This window comes from Balaenoptera ricei, chromosome 20 (assembly GCF_028023285.1).
Source record: "Balaenoptera ricei isolate mBalRic1 chromosome 20, mBalRic1.hap2, whole genome shotgun sequence".
Lineage (NCBI taxonomy): Eukaryota > Metazoa > Chordata > Mammalia > Artiodactyla > Balaenopteridae > Balaenoptera > Balaenoptera ricei.
The window spans coordinates 41338587-41354902 of NC_082658.1; the positions used below are offsets into that span (position 1 = coordinate 41338587).

The window sequence follows — 16316 nt, forward strand, 5'->3', positions numbered from 1 at the left end:
ATTTGTGTAATGACCCAAGGTATCTAGGAAACAAAAAGGAGTTATAATTTTTCACTTGTAAATAACATTTATGTTAGAGTGCAGATGTCTTTAATTACTTCTTCACATACGATTATAAAGTAGAATTTGAAGTCACAGTAAGTTGAACATACAGCCATTTTTAATCAAATTTTTTCTCTTTCGTGTAAATCACAAATGAAACTGGGGTGCTATTTGTATTCAATACCGAGTTAGAATAACTAACTGATTTGATTTACACAAGATTTTAGATTTTGTCATGGCCATACAGTTTTTAGAACTTCAGATTCCAAACTATTGTTACCTTACCTTTTATTTAAGAAATTGAATTAGAACTTTTTTTTGGCTGCACCACCTTGCAGGATCTTAGTTCTCCAACCAGGGATTGAACCCGGGCCCTCAGTAGTGAAAGCACTGAGTTCTAACCACTGGACCGCCAGGGAATTCCCTGAATTAGAACTTTAGCCAAAAGTCCAAGTTTTTATGCTTGAGTAGATCTTAACCAGATTTTTATCAAGACTGATATATTTTTCTTTTTTTTAAATTTTTATAAATTTATTTATTTATTTATTTATTTATTTATTTATTTTTGGCTGTGTTGGGTCTTCGTTTCTGTGCAAGGTCTTTCTCTAGTTGCGGTGAGCGGGGGCCACTCTTCATCGCGGTGCACGAGCCTCTCACTATCGCGGGCTCTCTTGTTGCGGAGCACAAGCTCCAGACGTGCAGGCTCAGTAGTTGTGGCTCACGGGCCCAGTTGCTCCACGGCATGTGGGATCTTCCCAGACCAGGGCTCGAACCCCTGTCCCCTGCATTGGCAGGCGGATTCTCAACCACTGCACCACCAGGGAAGCCCCCTATTTTTCTTTTATAATTTGCTGTTTAAATACCTAAGATTAGATTTCCTAAAAAGATTTTTTTTGTCAAATATACAGTGTTTTTAATGACAAGTTAATTTTTAAACATTTTGATATTCAGAATCAGAGAACATATATAGAGAACATAAACATGTTCTATATAGTTAAATGTTTGAAATAGTTTGGTACAAGTTTATTTTTATTATTATTGATATCTGAAAGAAGATTCTACTTTCTAAGACTAACTAGTCATTTGGCTTTTTCTTGTAATAGCCTTTCCCCACCCATTTTGTTCGTGGTTATTTAGCACCACATAGTGTTGGAATTTGGAGCCACAGACTATAAACTCAAAATAATTTGTTTTAATCAGCTTTTTACAAATTTAGTTCAGTGTATCAAATCCCCTACTATTGTACATGCATAGTCCTATCCAATCACAGTCTGGCATCTCTCTGCTTGAGTTTGAAGGCTCATCCTTTAGATGCTAACCTTTGAAATGTCTACATTCTAACCGAACTGTCTACTAATTCTAGGTTGAACTGCCATCTTTAACACTCTTTTTTTGTCACTCACTGGAAAGTAAAGTTCTCTCTTGTTTTTTGTCTTTTATCTTGTGTCCATAGCATAAATCCTTCTATAGGTTATCCTCTTCCTTTTTTTTGAATTATAGCAGAATACAATGGTTATTCTTTTTGTTTTCCTGTCCTATCACTACCTGTTTTTCCTAGAGACTTTTACACATGCTTTTTTACTTCTGCTTGTAATATCCTTCTTCTGCCACACTAGTTTTCCTTTCCCTGGTCAACCCTTAGATGTTCTGTGTGTACCTCTTTAAATATCAAGACTTCTAGGGCCTCACTGCTTATGTGCTCCCTGAAAACCCTGTATCTCTGTTCCTTCATTGTACTTTCCACACTGGATTAAAATGACCCATTTTCTCTTCTATTAGAATCTAAAAATAATTATTTTGTTCACAATCATGTCTATAATTTTTAGCACAATGTCAGGCACATAAAATGTTTTTATTGAATGTTTGTAGAATATTAAATGATCTTGACTATATAGCTCCTGTACTTTTTTTTTTTTTTCCCCAAAAATGCTTTGGAAGGTTCCAACTTACCACATACAGATTGAGCCTTTACTAAAGGAGGCACTATACTCCTTGTACATTATCTCATTTAATCCTGTGCCACCTCTGAAGTTCATTTTATCTCAGTTCTAAAAATGAGGAAACCACAGCTACAAGAAGGTAAAGAAACTTTCTCAAGATCAAATGGCTAATAGGTGCCAAAATTGGGATGTTTGAAGCCCAGAGTGCATGATTAGTATCATTTTAGGATTTGAAGACAGTTTATTGACACACAGTCATTTTTTCTTTAATCTTTCATGAGCAGCTTGTAATTGCAGATAAAAGGAGGTGGTCATGTGATAGTTGTGGTTGTGGTGAGCCATCTTCCTCAGACTCACTTCAGACAATCTTGCAGCTTCACTTTTCCAATTTCCTTTTTTTTCCCCTTGGGATACCTTCAAATGATTATTATTTTAAATTTCTCTTTAATAATTAACTTCATTTGATCCAGGCAAGGTCACTGAATGATTCCCCATTTACCAACAGTGAAATAGGTAATTGGAAGAACTAAGATTTTAAGAACTATGTTTTAAGAACTAATTGAGAGGTTTTTTTCCTTAATGATGACCATCTTTTCATAGAGTTTAGCTATATTATTTGGAAGAAAATATGTGTGCTACCTCTCTCTTGTAAATATGTTTTTTAGAGTTTCCCTAAAATGTATCATAAGCGTGATTTCTTTTAAGTAGTAGAATCTGGTTCCTGAGGTAATTAATGTAGTATTTTGGGCTAATTTTAGGGCCATTGAACTCATTTTGATTGGTTTTCTTTTCTTATCTAACTCAAATTTATATAACTCAAATGCTTTATTTTAGCATTTATTATCTCAACTAAAAATATGCATATTATTATATTCCCTTGCCACATTTTAGTTTGCAATGTTAAAACCTCCTTTCAGTAAGAGAAAAGTACTTCAGTGATTCTTAGGCCATAAACTGCCTAGTAAATCTGCATGTCCCTCCTTCATTATCCTCTTATCTTGTTGTAAATAATGTAAGACTTAAATAGATCGCAGAAGGTCATTGCTTTTGAGAACAGGTTGCTTCCTCAGAAATGTTAAAGAACTGTGTTACTGTTTGAAAATACTTGGATATTTTGCTTGGCTTTGTTTTTGTTTTTGTTTTTAAATAAGAATCCAATTATGGCATTAAAGAACAATTTCTGCAGCTGGAGCCTCTGGTAAGGTGGGACTTGATTAGGATGGCCCAAAGGGCAGGCGAGGAACTATTAGAATGTTGGGAATATAGTATGCTGCTGTTGTGAACCAGAAAAAATTATACCAATAGGTGGGTGATAAATTCATTCCCATTTAGCTAGTAAAGTATAAGTTTTGATATTTATTTATGAATTGCAAATAGAGTAACTACTGCAGTTGTTAGCCTCTAACTTCTTTAAGTGAAAATAAGGGTAGTTATCTTTCCTCTTCTCAGCAATTCAGCTGCCAACTCATGTAAAATGTTTGGGTAATGATAATATATATAACTTACTTTAGCATGCTTTTGCAAATATTTGATTAACAAATTACAGTCTGTAACTATAAATGAACAGATCACATAAACTTAAAAGGGAGCTGTAGCATAACCAATCTGATCATTTTTGTCTTCTAAATATGTTCTACTTACTTGTCTTTCCACATTTCTACTTCAACAAAAAAAAATGTGTTTTTTAAGGAGATTAATGAACTTAGTTTTCAAAGGTAAAAACATTTGGGAGGAAGTTGATTTGAATTTTCTGTGTTCTAATTTAGTGTATTAACTGAACACCAACTGATCAGAAGTACTCATTGAATACCCATTATATGCTCAGTACCTAGATGTATAAAAATGAGAACATAGTTTCTGTCTTCCACCTTTGGTTTCAGTGTCAGATTTTTTTAATCAGCAGATCTACTACTTGGAAGAAAATTTAGAATTTGAGAAAACTGTTTCTCTGGAGGAACAGAAGAAATTTCTCTTTCTTTCTTCCTTTCACATCATAAATGGAGTAAACAGACATCTTATTTAGGAAAATGAGGCAGTAATGCTCAATTTATATATCAAACTCCTGTGATTACTCTCCCTATTGCTAAAATTTTAAATTATTCCTCTTAAATAAATTCAGTCATCTGGGTATTTGAAGTAGATACTTCTGTTAAAAAAAAAAAAAAAGAAAACTATGGGAATTCCCTGGTGGTCCAGTGGTTAAGACTCAGCACTTTCACTGCAGTGGCCCGGGTTCAAACCCTGGTCGGGGAACTAAAATCCCGCAAGCTGCGCAGCATAGCCAAAAAAACTTAAAAAAAAAAAAAAAAGACAGATAGAAAAACCAAAACTGCTAAGGAATAGAGTAAGAATGAATGCTTTGAAATCACTAGAAATTTAAAATACATTGTTCTTGTCTTGCCAGGTAACTTGTAAGCTACTTGTCCGTTAAAAAAATATTTCTGGAGTGCTCAAAATGTACCAGATATTATTCTAAGTTTTAGAATATAGCAATGAATAAAATAGACCAAAAAGCCTGCCTACAAGGAGCATATGTTCTAGTTGGAGGAAACAACAAACAAAACAAATAAGTCTTAGAGAGCAAAGTAAAGCAGGGAAGAGGGATGGAGGAACATCATTGGATGGGGTGCAGTTTAGAAGATCCCGAGAATGTGACATCGAGTAAAGATCTGAAAGAGTTGTAATAGCCATGCGGGTATCTTGCGAGAAGAGTGTTAAAAAAGTTTTGAAGCAGAGAAGTAGCATGATTCTGCTTAAATTTTTCTTCTGAAATGATGTTTTTATTCTTAGTGAAATTAACTCCCCCCCTTTTTATGAATTGTCTGTCTTGTACTTGTTAATTTATTGTAGTCTTAATGCTTTTTAATTCCGTATATTGATGATTTAAACTCACTTCTGTTCTTAGCTGCCCACTAGGCTATTCTTAACTCAGCAGTCAAGAGTGATCCTGTAGGTTGGATCATGTCACTCCTCTGCTTTAGATCCTCCAATGGTTCACAATTTCACTTAAAATCAAAGTCCTTACAGTGGCCTGTATAATCTGACCCCCATTTTCTTACTGACTTTTATTTTTGGATATTTGTTTCTTGTGGGGAAATTGCTATTATTGTTATGCTTTTTCTCTTTTATGTTTTCTTACATGTTATTAATGTTATATAGGAAAAGCATTGATTTTTATATATTTATTTTATATCCCTACAGGTTTTTAAACTCAATTATAATTTTTAAATGTTTTCTCTTTGAGTTTTTTGGAATGCATTCTACTTATATGCAAATAATAACCTTGCTTATTTTCTAACATTATACCTCATATTCGTATCTTATTGCACTGGTGAGAATTTTCAGAATCATGTTAAATAACGGGAAAGGTTCTACTTTAGGTTGGGAAGTAGAAGGACATGAAGGATCTTCATTCCCATTTTAATAACATGAAATCACTACATAAACCAAACAATCATAATCTTTAAAGCCACTGAAGACATATCAATACAAAGAAATCTTAAAAAACAAAGCAAAACTGAACTCCAGAGGGACAAGTGCTTCCTAGGTAATCAAAGAATATAAAGGTGCTTTCATTTCTGAGGCCAGAGGCTGAGATTGGGGCTAAGGCTGCCAGAAGAGTGAGCCTGCCTGAGGACAGTCTTTGCTGGGATGAGGAGAGTCCAGCCAAACTTTGAAAAACCCGTTTCAGATTTAAATCTGAAGGAACCGCAAGTGCAAAGATAATCATCTCCACCCCGTAATTCTGTCCTGTGGAAATTTTGCTGAGACTGGGGTTAGGCAGTTTCATGAGCTCATAATTTTGAAGTCTCAAAATCTTGAAGGTTTCAGTCTCAAGGCTCTGTGGTCCTGAGCTGCTGTCATTTTATGGAGTTGCAGTCTTGAAGTCCTGTGGTTATGCAGTTTCAACACAGGTATTGACAAACATTTTCTTTAAAAGGCAAATAGTTAATATTTCAGACTTGTAGGCCATATGGCTCTTTGTTACAATTACTCAACTCTGCCATTGTAACACATTAGCAACCATAAACTATATGTAAGTAAATGGCATTGTTGTGTTCTAATAAAACATTATTTATACAAACATGCATGCAGCCTTCAGGCTGGAGTTTATAGATCTCCAGTTTCAAAAACTAGCAGTTTCTGAGCTCTCCTGAATAGAAATCTGAGCTCACCTTCAGAGCATTTGAACTAGAGGTAAACTTAGTCTAACCAAAGCTGCAGCTAAACTCCTATCCAAAATCTGTCATGATTAATGATATCAGATGGACATTATGGACTGGGTGTTTCCTGTTTTCATCATTGCTCTGTGTAGATACTGATTTCCATCTGGTATCATTTAATTTAGTCTGAAGAACATCCTTTAACATTCCTTTTGGTACTGTTCTGCTATTGATGAATTCTCTCAGCTTTTGTTTGTCCAAAAAATACTTTATTTTGCCTGTGTTTTTGAAGGATATTTTCATAGGATATAGAATTTGAGATTAACAGTTGTTGTTTTTTTTTCTCCTTTCAAACCCTTTTTTACCCCCATTAATCTTCTGGCTCCCTTGTTTTCGAAAAGAAATCATTGCTTATCTTAGTTCCTGTGTTTGTAATGTATTTTTTCTCCCCTCTCATGCTGCTTTTAAGATTTTTACTTTATCAGCAATTGGATCGTGTCTTGCCTTGGTTTGGTTTTCCTTGAATTTTTCTTGCACAAGTTTCATTGAACTTCTGTCTATGGGATTATGGTTTTAATCAAATTTGAAATTTTTTCAGCTGTTATTTGTTTTAAATATTTTCTGCCCAGTCTTTTCTGGGACCCCAGTAACATGTATGCTATACTTTTGATATTGTCTTACAGGTCACTGAGTCTACTAATTTTTTCAGTCTTTTTTTTCTCCTTATGTTTCCATTTGGATAGTTTCTATTGCTCAGTCTTCAGGTTCACTGACCTTTCCTCTGTATTTTTTAATCTGCAGTTAATCTCCCATGAATTTTTAGAATTTCAAGTACAGTTAACCCTCCATATCCACAGATTTCGCATCCACAGATTCAACCAATTGGGGATTGAAAATATATGAAAAAAATTTTTTTCCAGAAAGTTCCAAAAAGCAAAACTTGAATTTGCCACGTACCAGCAACTGTTTATATAGCATCTACATTTTATTAGGTATTATAAGTAATCTAGAGATGATTTAAAGTATACAGGAGGATGTGCATTGGTTATATGCAAATACTACACCATTTTATATAAGGGCCTTGAGCGTCCTTGGATTTTGGTATCCACAGGGGTCCTGGAACCAATCGCCTATGGATACCAAGGGATGATTGTATTATACTCTTCATCTCTAGTAGTTTCATTTGGTACTTTTTTTTTAAATAGTTTCTGTCTCTCCTTTCAATATAGTCATGGTTTTCCTTAAATTCTGGAGATATTTATAATGGATGTTTTAAAGCCTTGTCTGCTAATTCCATCATCTCTGTTATTTCTATGGCTTTTTCTATTGACTGGTTTTTATCCTGGTTTTGGATCGCTTTTTCCTGCTGTTTTATGTACATATATATATTTGGATGCTAGACATTATGAATGTTATATGGCTAATGGATTCTATTGTCATCCTTTAAAATAGGAAGTTTGTTTTGTTTTGATAGGGAGTTATTTGTGGATCAGGTTGATATTTTCTAGAATTTTTTTTTTAAGTTTTTTGGGGGCAAGTCTGGAGTAGCCTTTACTCTAAGAGTTAGTTTTTCCCCTACTGATTAAGTGTGACCCTCTGAGTCTGTGAATGCTCCCAGTGTTCAACAAGGTATCTCCGCTCTGGCTGGTCAGAACTTAGGCATCTCCTAGCCCAGCCTCAATGAATTTCACTCTATGCGTACATAGCTTAGTACTCTGCCAAAACTCAGCAAGACTCCTGTTCATTTTTCTGGAGCTCTTTCTCTACATAACTCTTTCCTCTCCAGTATTCTGCCCTGTAAACTTGAGCTACCTCAACCTCCCTGAACTACAAGTTCTATTCTTAACTCAGTGAAATTTCACTGCTTAGGTTCCTCATACCTTGCCAAGGTCTGGGAAGAGGCTGCAGGCAGAAAGCCAGGGTAATGGAAGTACTCACCTTGTTTGTTTTCCAAATCTTACTTTAGTTCCTTGGAGGAACTAAAAAAAAAAAACAACAATGCACATATAGAATGTAACCATAGTTGGAGTTTACCTGTGATTTTTTAAAAATACATCTTCTGATAAATGAGGAGAAAAAGATGTTCATGTTTTCATGATGCCCCTATTACCTATCACATTATAAATCCTGTTCTACTCTCTGTCTTATTTATTGACTTTATTACTTATAACATCTTTTGTCATGTTCATTTTCATTTATTTAATAAGTATTGAATGTGTGTAGTTACCATATCAACAGGATGGATTAGACGTGGGATCCTGCTATTAGGATGTTTATAGTGTAGCCAGGAGAGAATATGTATATAGAATCACTAAATCCAAGATACAGATTGAAAATTACCAAAAATGAGTACAGATAAAAATGGTGTGGGAAGCCAAAAAAAAAGGTCTCAGTTGTTTCCTGTTTTGCATATTGGATTTAAATGGGGAACTGCAAAAAAAAATTTTTTTCCATTTTAAAGCTTCTTATATGTTAATTTGAATTTAATTTTCATTCCATTTTAAATATAATGTATTTGTCTTTCAGAGTTTTGTTTTAGGTAATTTTTAGCAATTTCACTGGGAAATTAAAATATATCCTTAGAAGTTACATTATCAGGATGAACTAAGTGCCCAGAAGAGAAGACTGAGGTTTTATAATCTTGTTTGATTTGACTCTCAGTGGAGGAATCAGACATCATTGATCTGGAGAAACGCTATTGGTTGCTGAAGGCTCAATCCCGAACTGGACGATTTGATTTAGAGACATTTGGCCCATTGGTTTCACCACCAATTCGTCCATCTCTAAGTGAAGGTAGGAATCATTCTATTTCTAGTGTTCCTTGCTAAACACACATAAGACCATCTTTTATTTCTAACCAATACATCTTAACTCTAAAAGGCTATAATGTTACAAGTTTGCAAGTTTCTTGCAAATAGTGTAGTTCAGTGGGAAAAAAAACTAAATTGGGATTTATAGTCTTGAGCTTCCTATTCTACCTATGTAGCCTTGCATAAGTCAGTTTTGCTCTCTCACCTGTATATTCTCATATATAAAACATTTTGACCAAGACAGTGGTTACAAAACTGTACTCCAATGAGGTGCCTCAGCATCTGGTGCAGGGATTAGGGAGGTGGCCACTGAGCAGGCAAAGCTCTAGGCTTCCACGCATAACCCCACCTCTTCCCTCACCTCAAGAGCCTCCACTATTTTTCTTTTACGTAAGAAGGTTCCACTGGGGAATTCCCTGGTGGTCCAGTGGTTAGGACTCTGCACTTTCACTGCTGAGGGCCCGGGTTCAGTCCCTGGTTGGGGAACTAAGATCCTGCAAGCCGCGTGGCGTGGCACCAAAAAAAAAAAAAAGGAAGAAGTTTCCACTGTTGTATCCCTCCCTCCCTCCCCTGCCCAAAAAAGATTAAGAAACCACTGGACTGGACCATCCCTATGCTCCCCACTTAGCCCTAAACTTTTCATGGCTATAACTTTAAAAAAAAGTTAGGAATGCAAAGGGTAGTTGTTGGTGATATCACAAAAACCATATTTGGAATCTGAATACTTGGGTTCTGCTTCTGGTTCAGACCTTTTTAAACTTTTCTAACTTTTGGCAAGTCATGTAACTACTTCTACCTTTGATTTTCTACTCTTTAAACGGAGGGCACAGAAGTAGAGTCTTACAGACAATCTGTATTCTTCACATTCCCAGTGTATTTCAGAAATACCTGTTAGGGGAGCCAGAACAGATAGGGCTTGTACCTACTTCAAAGGTGCAGTTGTGTTTTTACCTTTCTAGAATTGGAGAGTGATAAGTCATTTTATTTGAAAACAAAATTATTCCATTTGTATTTTTTACAAAAAGTTTGAAAACCACAGGATTATATTATAAATTCCCTTTTATTTCTGAATTTTAAAATATTTATAAATATTAAGTAATACAAAGAAGACTGCAGTACAGAATTTCTTTCTTTGGTAATATAGTGTGTTATTTTTCTTTGCTTCATGAAAGAGCTCAATGGAGCTTATTAATAACAACACAGTATATCTTTGATATGCAGTTCAACTTTTCTTCTTTTTTCCTTTTTCTTCTTAGTCTTTCCAAATAAGGATAATTGTGGTCTCTGACATTTTTTTTCAGTTCTTGATTTTTTAAACTGATTTTTATTTTTTACATGCTATAGTCATTTTTAGCTATAGGAATTGATATAAGATAGAGACAGGCAGGCAAACAAAACCAAACACTAAATGATAGTAATGTATTTTCTGCTAGAAAGTTAAGCTTTATAATTATACCAGGAAAAAGAGAAATACTTCCTAGGACAATGGGAACTACTGATAAACTTTTTTTTTTTAATTCAGTCAGTTTATGGGAAAGAGTCATGCCTCCTTTCATAAACATGTCATTATTAACACTAGGAAGTTTGTTTGTTGTGATTTACGTTGTCTTCCTATTTTACAGGTTTGTTTAATGCTTTTGATGAAAATCGTGACAATCACATAGATTTTAAGGAGATATCCTGTGGGTTATCAGCCTGTTGCAGAGGACCCCTGGCCGAAAGACAAAAATGTAAGTGTGTTAAACATTGTCACAAAATTTGCAAACTATACAGCGAAAAAAATCAGCATTCATTCATATAAAAATCATCTGTGGATTTAGGCTTGAATTTTCATTACTTTGGCAAATAGCAGTCTCATGTTGAGGTTTTACTGAGGTCGCTGTAAGGATTCAGTCACCTATTTTCTGTGGAGTGATTTGGGATTTGTCATTAGTAACGGGGTTGATTTTTCCAGATGAATGTGCAGTTCATGATAAATGAACTACATCAGTCATGATGTATTTGAAAATGTTAAGCATTTAGAAAATATTTCCTGGTAGTCTATAGAGAATTTTGTGTCTTGCATGACTTGAAGTATAACTTATTTTCTGTCACTTGAATACATTAATATTTTATCAGCAAAGTGAAATTTATGATCAAAACACAGTTTTATTAAATACTAAAATGGTCTTTTAAGCCTAACTAAAATGTTATAGTGTAATTTATAAGCATAAGTATATTAAATTAATAAATCTTAACTATATTTGAGAAAATGCAACAGTTTACGTTTAATTGGAACCTGATTCTAATATATTTACAAGTGTCATTATCTCTGTGTCTTTCTAAAATACAGCTTCACAAATGTTGCCTATTTGGGCTATGCTACTTGTTATTTGATATTCTTCAGTAATGTGCTGTGATGCACTCCATTGATTTAATAACATAATTATTATGGGAGTATATGAAATAGATAAGTGTGTAATCTAAAAAATTTATATTTCTTTTTTCTTCCCTGATATGGTATACCATTATTCTAACCTGGCTTTATGATAGATTATTTGTTCCCATTAAAGTTCAAATATTAAATAAAGAGGCCGAAATCTTTGCTTTTCAATTGAGGTTTATTATTGCCTTAAAAATTTTTTTAATTTCTTTTTTGCTAGTGGAAGTTAATAAACTAGAGTGATTCATTTGATGTTAATTAGCAAAGTGCTGCTATTTCTAATTCTTAGTCTGTTGTATATAAACAAAGAATTGAAGAGTTGAAATTGTTCTTTGGCAAAATATGAGTGTGCCTTAATTACATTGGAGAGGCAAAATCTTTATACAGTTATCCCACAGTATCTGCTGGGGATTGGTTCTGGGACCTTCTCGGATACCAAAATCCATGGATACTCAAGTCCTTGTATAAAATGGCATAGTATTTGCATATAACCTATGCACATCTTCTTGTGTACTTTACATCATCTCTAGGTTATTTATAATACCTAATACAATGTAAATAGTTGTAAATACAATGTAGATGCTATTAAATAGTTGCCAGTGTGGCAAATTCAAGTTTTGCTCTTGGGGACTTTATGGAAAATTTTTTTCTTAATTTTTATATATTTTCGATCTGTGGTTGTTTGAATCTACAAATGTGGAACCTGTGGATACAGAGGGCCAACTGTACCACCTTGTTATTGTTGATTCTTAATGTAGATGGAACATTTTCAGCATTGTGAGAATCAACTCTGAAGTGATAAGTTTTAAATATTAGAAATTAATTTAAAGGCTTGAACTACCTCCTCAAAATCTGTGAGGTATTATATAGTAATTTGACTCTTATTTTTCAGTTTGCAGGGAATTTAACTCTAGATTTGGGGGAAGGATAGGATTCTCCAACCTGGCTAATGATTTAGATAGAGAGACTTAGCAAGTACGTGTAGGAAGTCCTACAAGTTCAGAGGACTTTAATGACATAGTCTGCTCCAGATGAGCAGACTTAATCCAGAATATACTTGCTTAAGAAACTAAGTAATTTTACTAAGGCAGCTTCCAGTAAAACGTATTGTACTTCAGAATATAAAAGTAATTTCCCTCCATAAGAGTTTCTTTTCTTTAGTTTGCTTCAAGGTGTTTGATGTTGACCGTGATGGAGTTCTCTCCAGGGTTGAACTGAGAGACATGGTGGTTGCACTCTTAGAGGTCTGGAAGGACAACCGCACTGATGACATCCCGGTAAATTCTGGTTGTATACATCTTGTTGCATGTAAATTTCCAACAGGAAAATTGAGTGAAAAATTTTAAAAAGAGATCAAGAGAAAGGGATTTGTTATTACCTCTAGTTGCTATATTATGCTACTCAAAATATCCATAGCTGAAGGTACAAAATTGGGAAAAGAATTTGCCTTAGAAAATTTCATAAACTGAATGTATTGTGTAAAGTAAAAATGAAACCAGAGGGAAATTGGCTTAATTTTTTAAAGCAAGTGTAACAATCTATTAATGGTAATTTTAAAAAATACTTGACCAAAATATCGTATACCTTAGTCACTGACTAATAAAGATGATATCTACTCTTTTCTAATTATGTCTTTGGGTTTCTGTTTGTAAAGGAATTACACATGGATCTATCTGACATTGTAGAAGGCATATTGAATGCACATGACACCACAAAGGTGAGTCTCGCTGGGACTAATCCTTTTCTAAAAATATCTTGTACTCTGAATTGATATATATAGTTTATATACATATTTAAATCTCTTCTACCTCATCCCCACCAAGTGCTTATTTGGATCTGTGGTTACAACACCTCCAAGTTGTCTCTAAAGATAGCCCATTCCGTCTTTAAACAACTCCATTAAGTGTTACATACATAAAAACATTTATTATATTTTATAAGCTAGGCATTTTATAAAAATTAAGTAGACACAGACCTTGCCATCGTTTATAATCTTTATTTCTCCCATTTTAATAAGTTATGGTAGGGCTAACCTTATATTGAGCGAAAGAATGCACAGAAAAAAGGAACACATATTGTATGATTCCATTTATATGAAGTTCGAAAACAGAGGCAAAACTTAAAAATGGTAATAGGTGTTACAACAGTGATTTCGGGGATGAGTGATTTAACTGGGGAGGACCATAAGGATATTTGGGATGATGGAAATGACCTTTTATCTCAATCTGGGTAGTACATATATTCTTTTTTTTTTTTTAATTTATTTATTTATTTTTGTCTGCACTGGGTGTTTGTTGCTGTGTGCATGGGCTTTCTCTAGTTGCGGTGAGGGGGGGCTACTCTTTGCTGCGGTGCGTGGGCTTCTCATTGCAGTGGCTTCTCTTGTTGCAGAGCATGGGCTCTAGGCGCAGGCTCAGGAATTGTGGCTCATGGGCTTAGTTGCTCTGCGGCATGTGGGATCTTCCCGGACCAGGGCTCGAACCTGTGTCCCCTGCATTGGCAGGCGGATTCTTAACCACTGTGCCACCAAGGAAGCCCCACATATATTCTTTTAAAAAATTTAAAAAGTAATATTGGTAAAGGTCTCTTCTGAGTTCTTTAATGGCAGCCAGAATAAGCATGTAATAGCTTACATATATTTTGCCTTCTGTATGAAAATGTAATTTTTGGTACACTTCGACACCAAGAAAATATTGCTTTACTCAACTTATAAGAGTAATGTTAAATTGTATTTTGGGGAAATGTAATGTAGATACTCATTTTTTATATTTATTAAATTCTGTTAAATCTCTAAGAATTCTGATAAAATTGCCAGATATTTCTAAGAAGGTCTTAGAAAATTGTTAGGATCAAAGGGCACAATCCAAAGAGTCTGCAAAAATGCTTTCAAAATTAGTAAATGCTTCATTTTCCCTACTCAGGGCATTTTGTGGGTTCCATAAGTAACCTTTGAACCAGAAGATACTGTGAGTTATTTCCCAGGTCTTATTGGAAGAAGAAGATTGTTGGTGATAAATTGTCCTCATTGCCATTGACTATTTCAACAAAGTTTGGTTACTTTTAAACTTATCCTAGCTGGCCTACTTCTCAGATGAACACAGCATCTCCCTTAAATTATTGGTTTTCTTTCAGACATATGACAATTAGAAGTTTAATAAACCAGATTTTATTCAAATACTATAAAAAATGAGATCTTTTAAAATACTGTTTCTCTTTCAGATGGGCCATCTTACTCTAGAAGACTATCAAATCTGGAGTGTGAAAAATGTTCTTGCCAATGAATTTTTGAATCTACTTTTCCAGGTATGTTTAAGGTAAATGACAGATACAGAGGACAGTGGTACCAGTAGTTCTGCATCTTTTCCATTATGTAATAGTTATTACAACTGGGCTACAAAACCATATATTATAAAAAGAACTACATTATCCCGTACACGACCTGAAGGATGGTGAGAGAGCATGAGTGCCTACTGAAGCGTCTCAAAGTCATGAGACGATAGGAAAGTAGAATAGAGCTGATTATGTTTATCTTACAACTAATGACAGAGGAGAATGTAGACACATAGAGAATAATTTAAATTGTAAAAGCCATTATAATTTGCTATTTTTCTTCGTTGTTGTCTTGTTTAAAGGCCCCTCCTAACAAGTAAGGCTGTGTGAACAGAGAGATGGATCATAAGTAGGCAGCTGTAAATTTTTCACAAAATATACAATCTTCCCAGTTAGGAGATTATCTTAGATGCAAGACTGTTTCTCAGTTTTGTTTTTTTTTCTAATTCTTTAGAAGGTCCAGAAAAGATTGAAGGAGAAGGAGGAAAGAATAGCTGCTAGCAGTGAGCAGCCATATTTTAACTGTTTTCCCAGTTAAAATACTTCTCTTGTTCCAATTTAAAAAAATAACTTATGGTTTCCCATTTTTCATGGTTCTTTATAAATATTTGTTGATTTAATAGTGATATTTTAGATTCTCCTTATTATATTTTCCTTTCCTTGTAAAAGCACCCCTGTGAAAGTCAGGTTTAGTATCTTTGTATGTGTCATGGTCTTCCATTGCAAATAAAGAGTAACTTGTCTGCGACACAACGATGTTAGAATAAATGGAAATTGAACTCTTCATGATAGCTAATGACTAATTAATGTATATTTAAAGCATATGCAATCTGATAAGCCTATAATATCCATATAAATCACTCAGCTGCTCCACTATCAGTTTTCAGCAAGGATTTAAGTTGATGGCTTTGTAAAATAAAAAATGTACAAAAATAATATAAATCACTACTATAAGCAGAAATGACTTGCTTGGTAATATGAAAATTGATCACCTATTTTTTTATCTCATTTAAAATAATATTCTCAACTACATTAAGTCATAATTAGTTATATAAACATTTTGACCACTTAAGTAAGCTTTATGTTCACTTAATATATGAGTAAGCAGACTGTTATGCTAATTTGTTTTATTTTCTATCTGTGTCTTAAAATAGGTAGAGTTAGCTGGTAAGTTCAGTGATAAAAGCTTGAATTATGCTCTTATTTTATTTGCCAAGATCCCACACTTGCCTGAGTATTTAAGTGTAACATAAGTATCAGTAGAATTAGTAAACCATTCCTGTGGTAATACTTTATTTTCAATCCTTTTTAATAAACTCAGTGCCCAATATTTTGCAGAGGAAGCATGCTAAACATGAGCAGGATCTTCTATCTTATACATTTGTCAGAAAGTATCAAATGTTAAATAATGTGGTAAGCAGAATAATGCACCCTACCCCCACCCCCACCAATATCCATGCCCTAATCCTTGGAACCTGTGAATATGTTATTTTGCATGGCAAAGGGGATTTTGCAGATGTATCAGTTTAAGGACTCTGAGATGGGGAGATTGTCCTGTATTATCCAGATGGGTCCAGTCTAATCACATGAGTCCTTAAAAGTGGAAAAT

At 34.2% G+C, this 16316-nt stretch overlaps 1 protein-coding gene across 2 annotated transcripts in view; it reads left to right on the top strand.

Annotated features, from left to right (window-relative positions):
• Window positions 1-16316, top strand: part of USP32 (ubiquitin specific peptidase 32) — a 196527-nt gene that overhangs the window by 114001 nt on the left and 66210 nt on the right. For both annotated transcript variants that reach the window (XM_059907602.1, XM_059907603.1), the window contains exons 6-10: window positions 8807-8938; window positions 10578-10685; window positions 12539-12654; window positions 13032-13094; window positions 14597-14680. In XM_059907602.1, the coding sequence (XP_059763585.1) occupies window positions 8807-8938; window positions 10578-10685; window positions 12539-12654; window positions 13032-13094; window positions 14597-14680 (503 nt within the window). The remainder of the gene's footprint in view (window positions 1-8806; window positions 8939-10577; window positions 10686-12538; window positions 12655-13031; window positions 13095-14596; window positions 14681-16316) is intronic.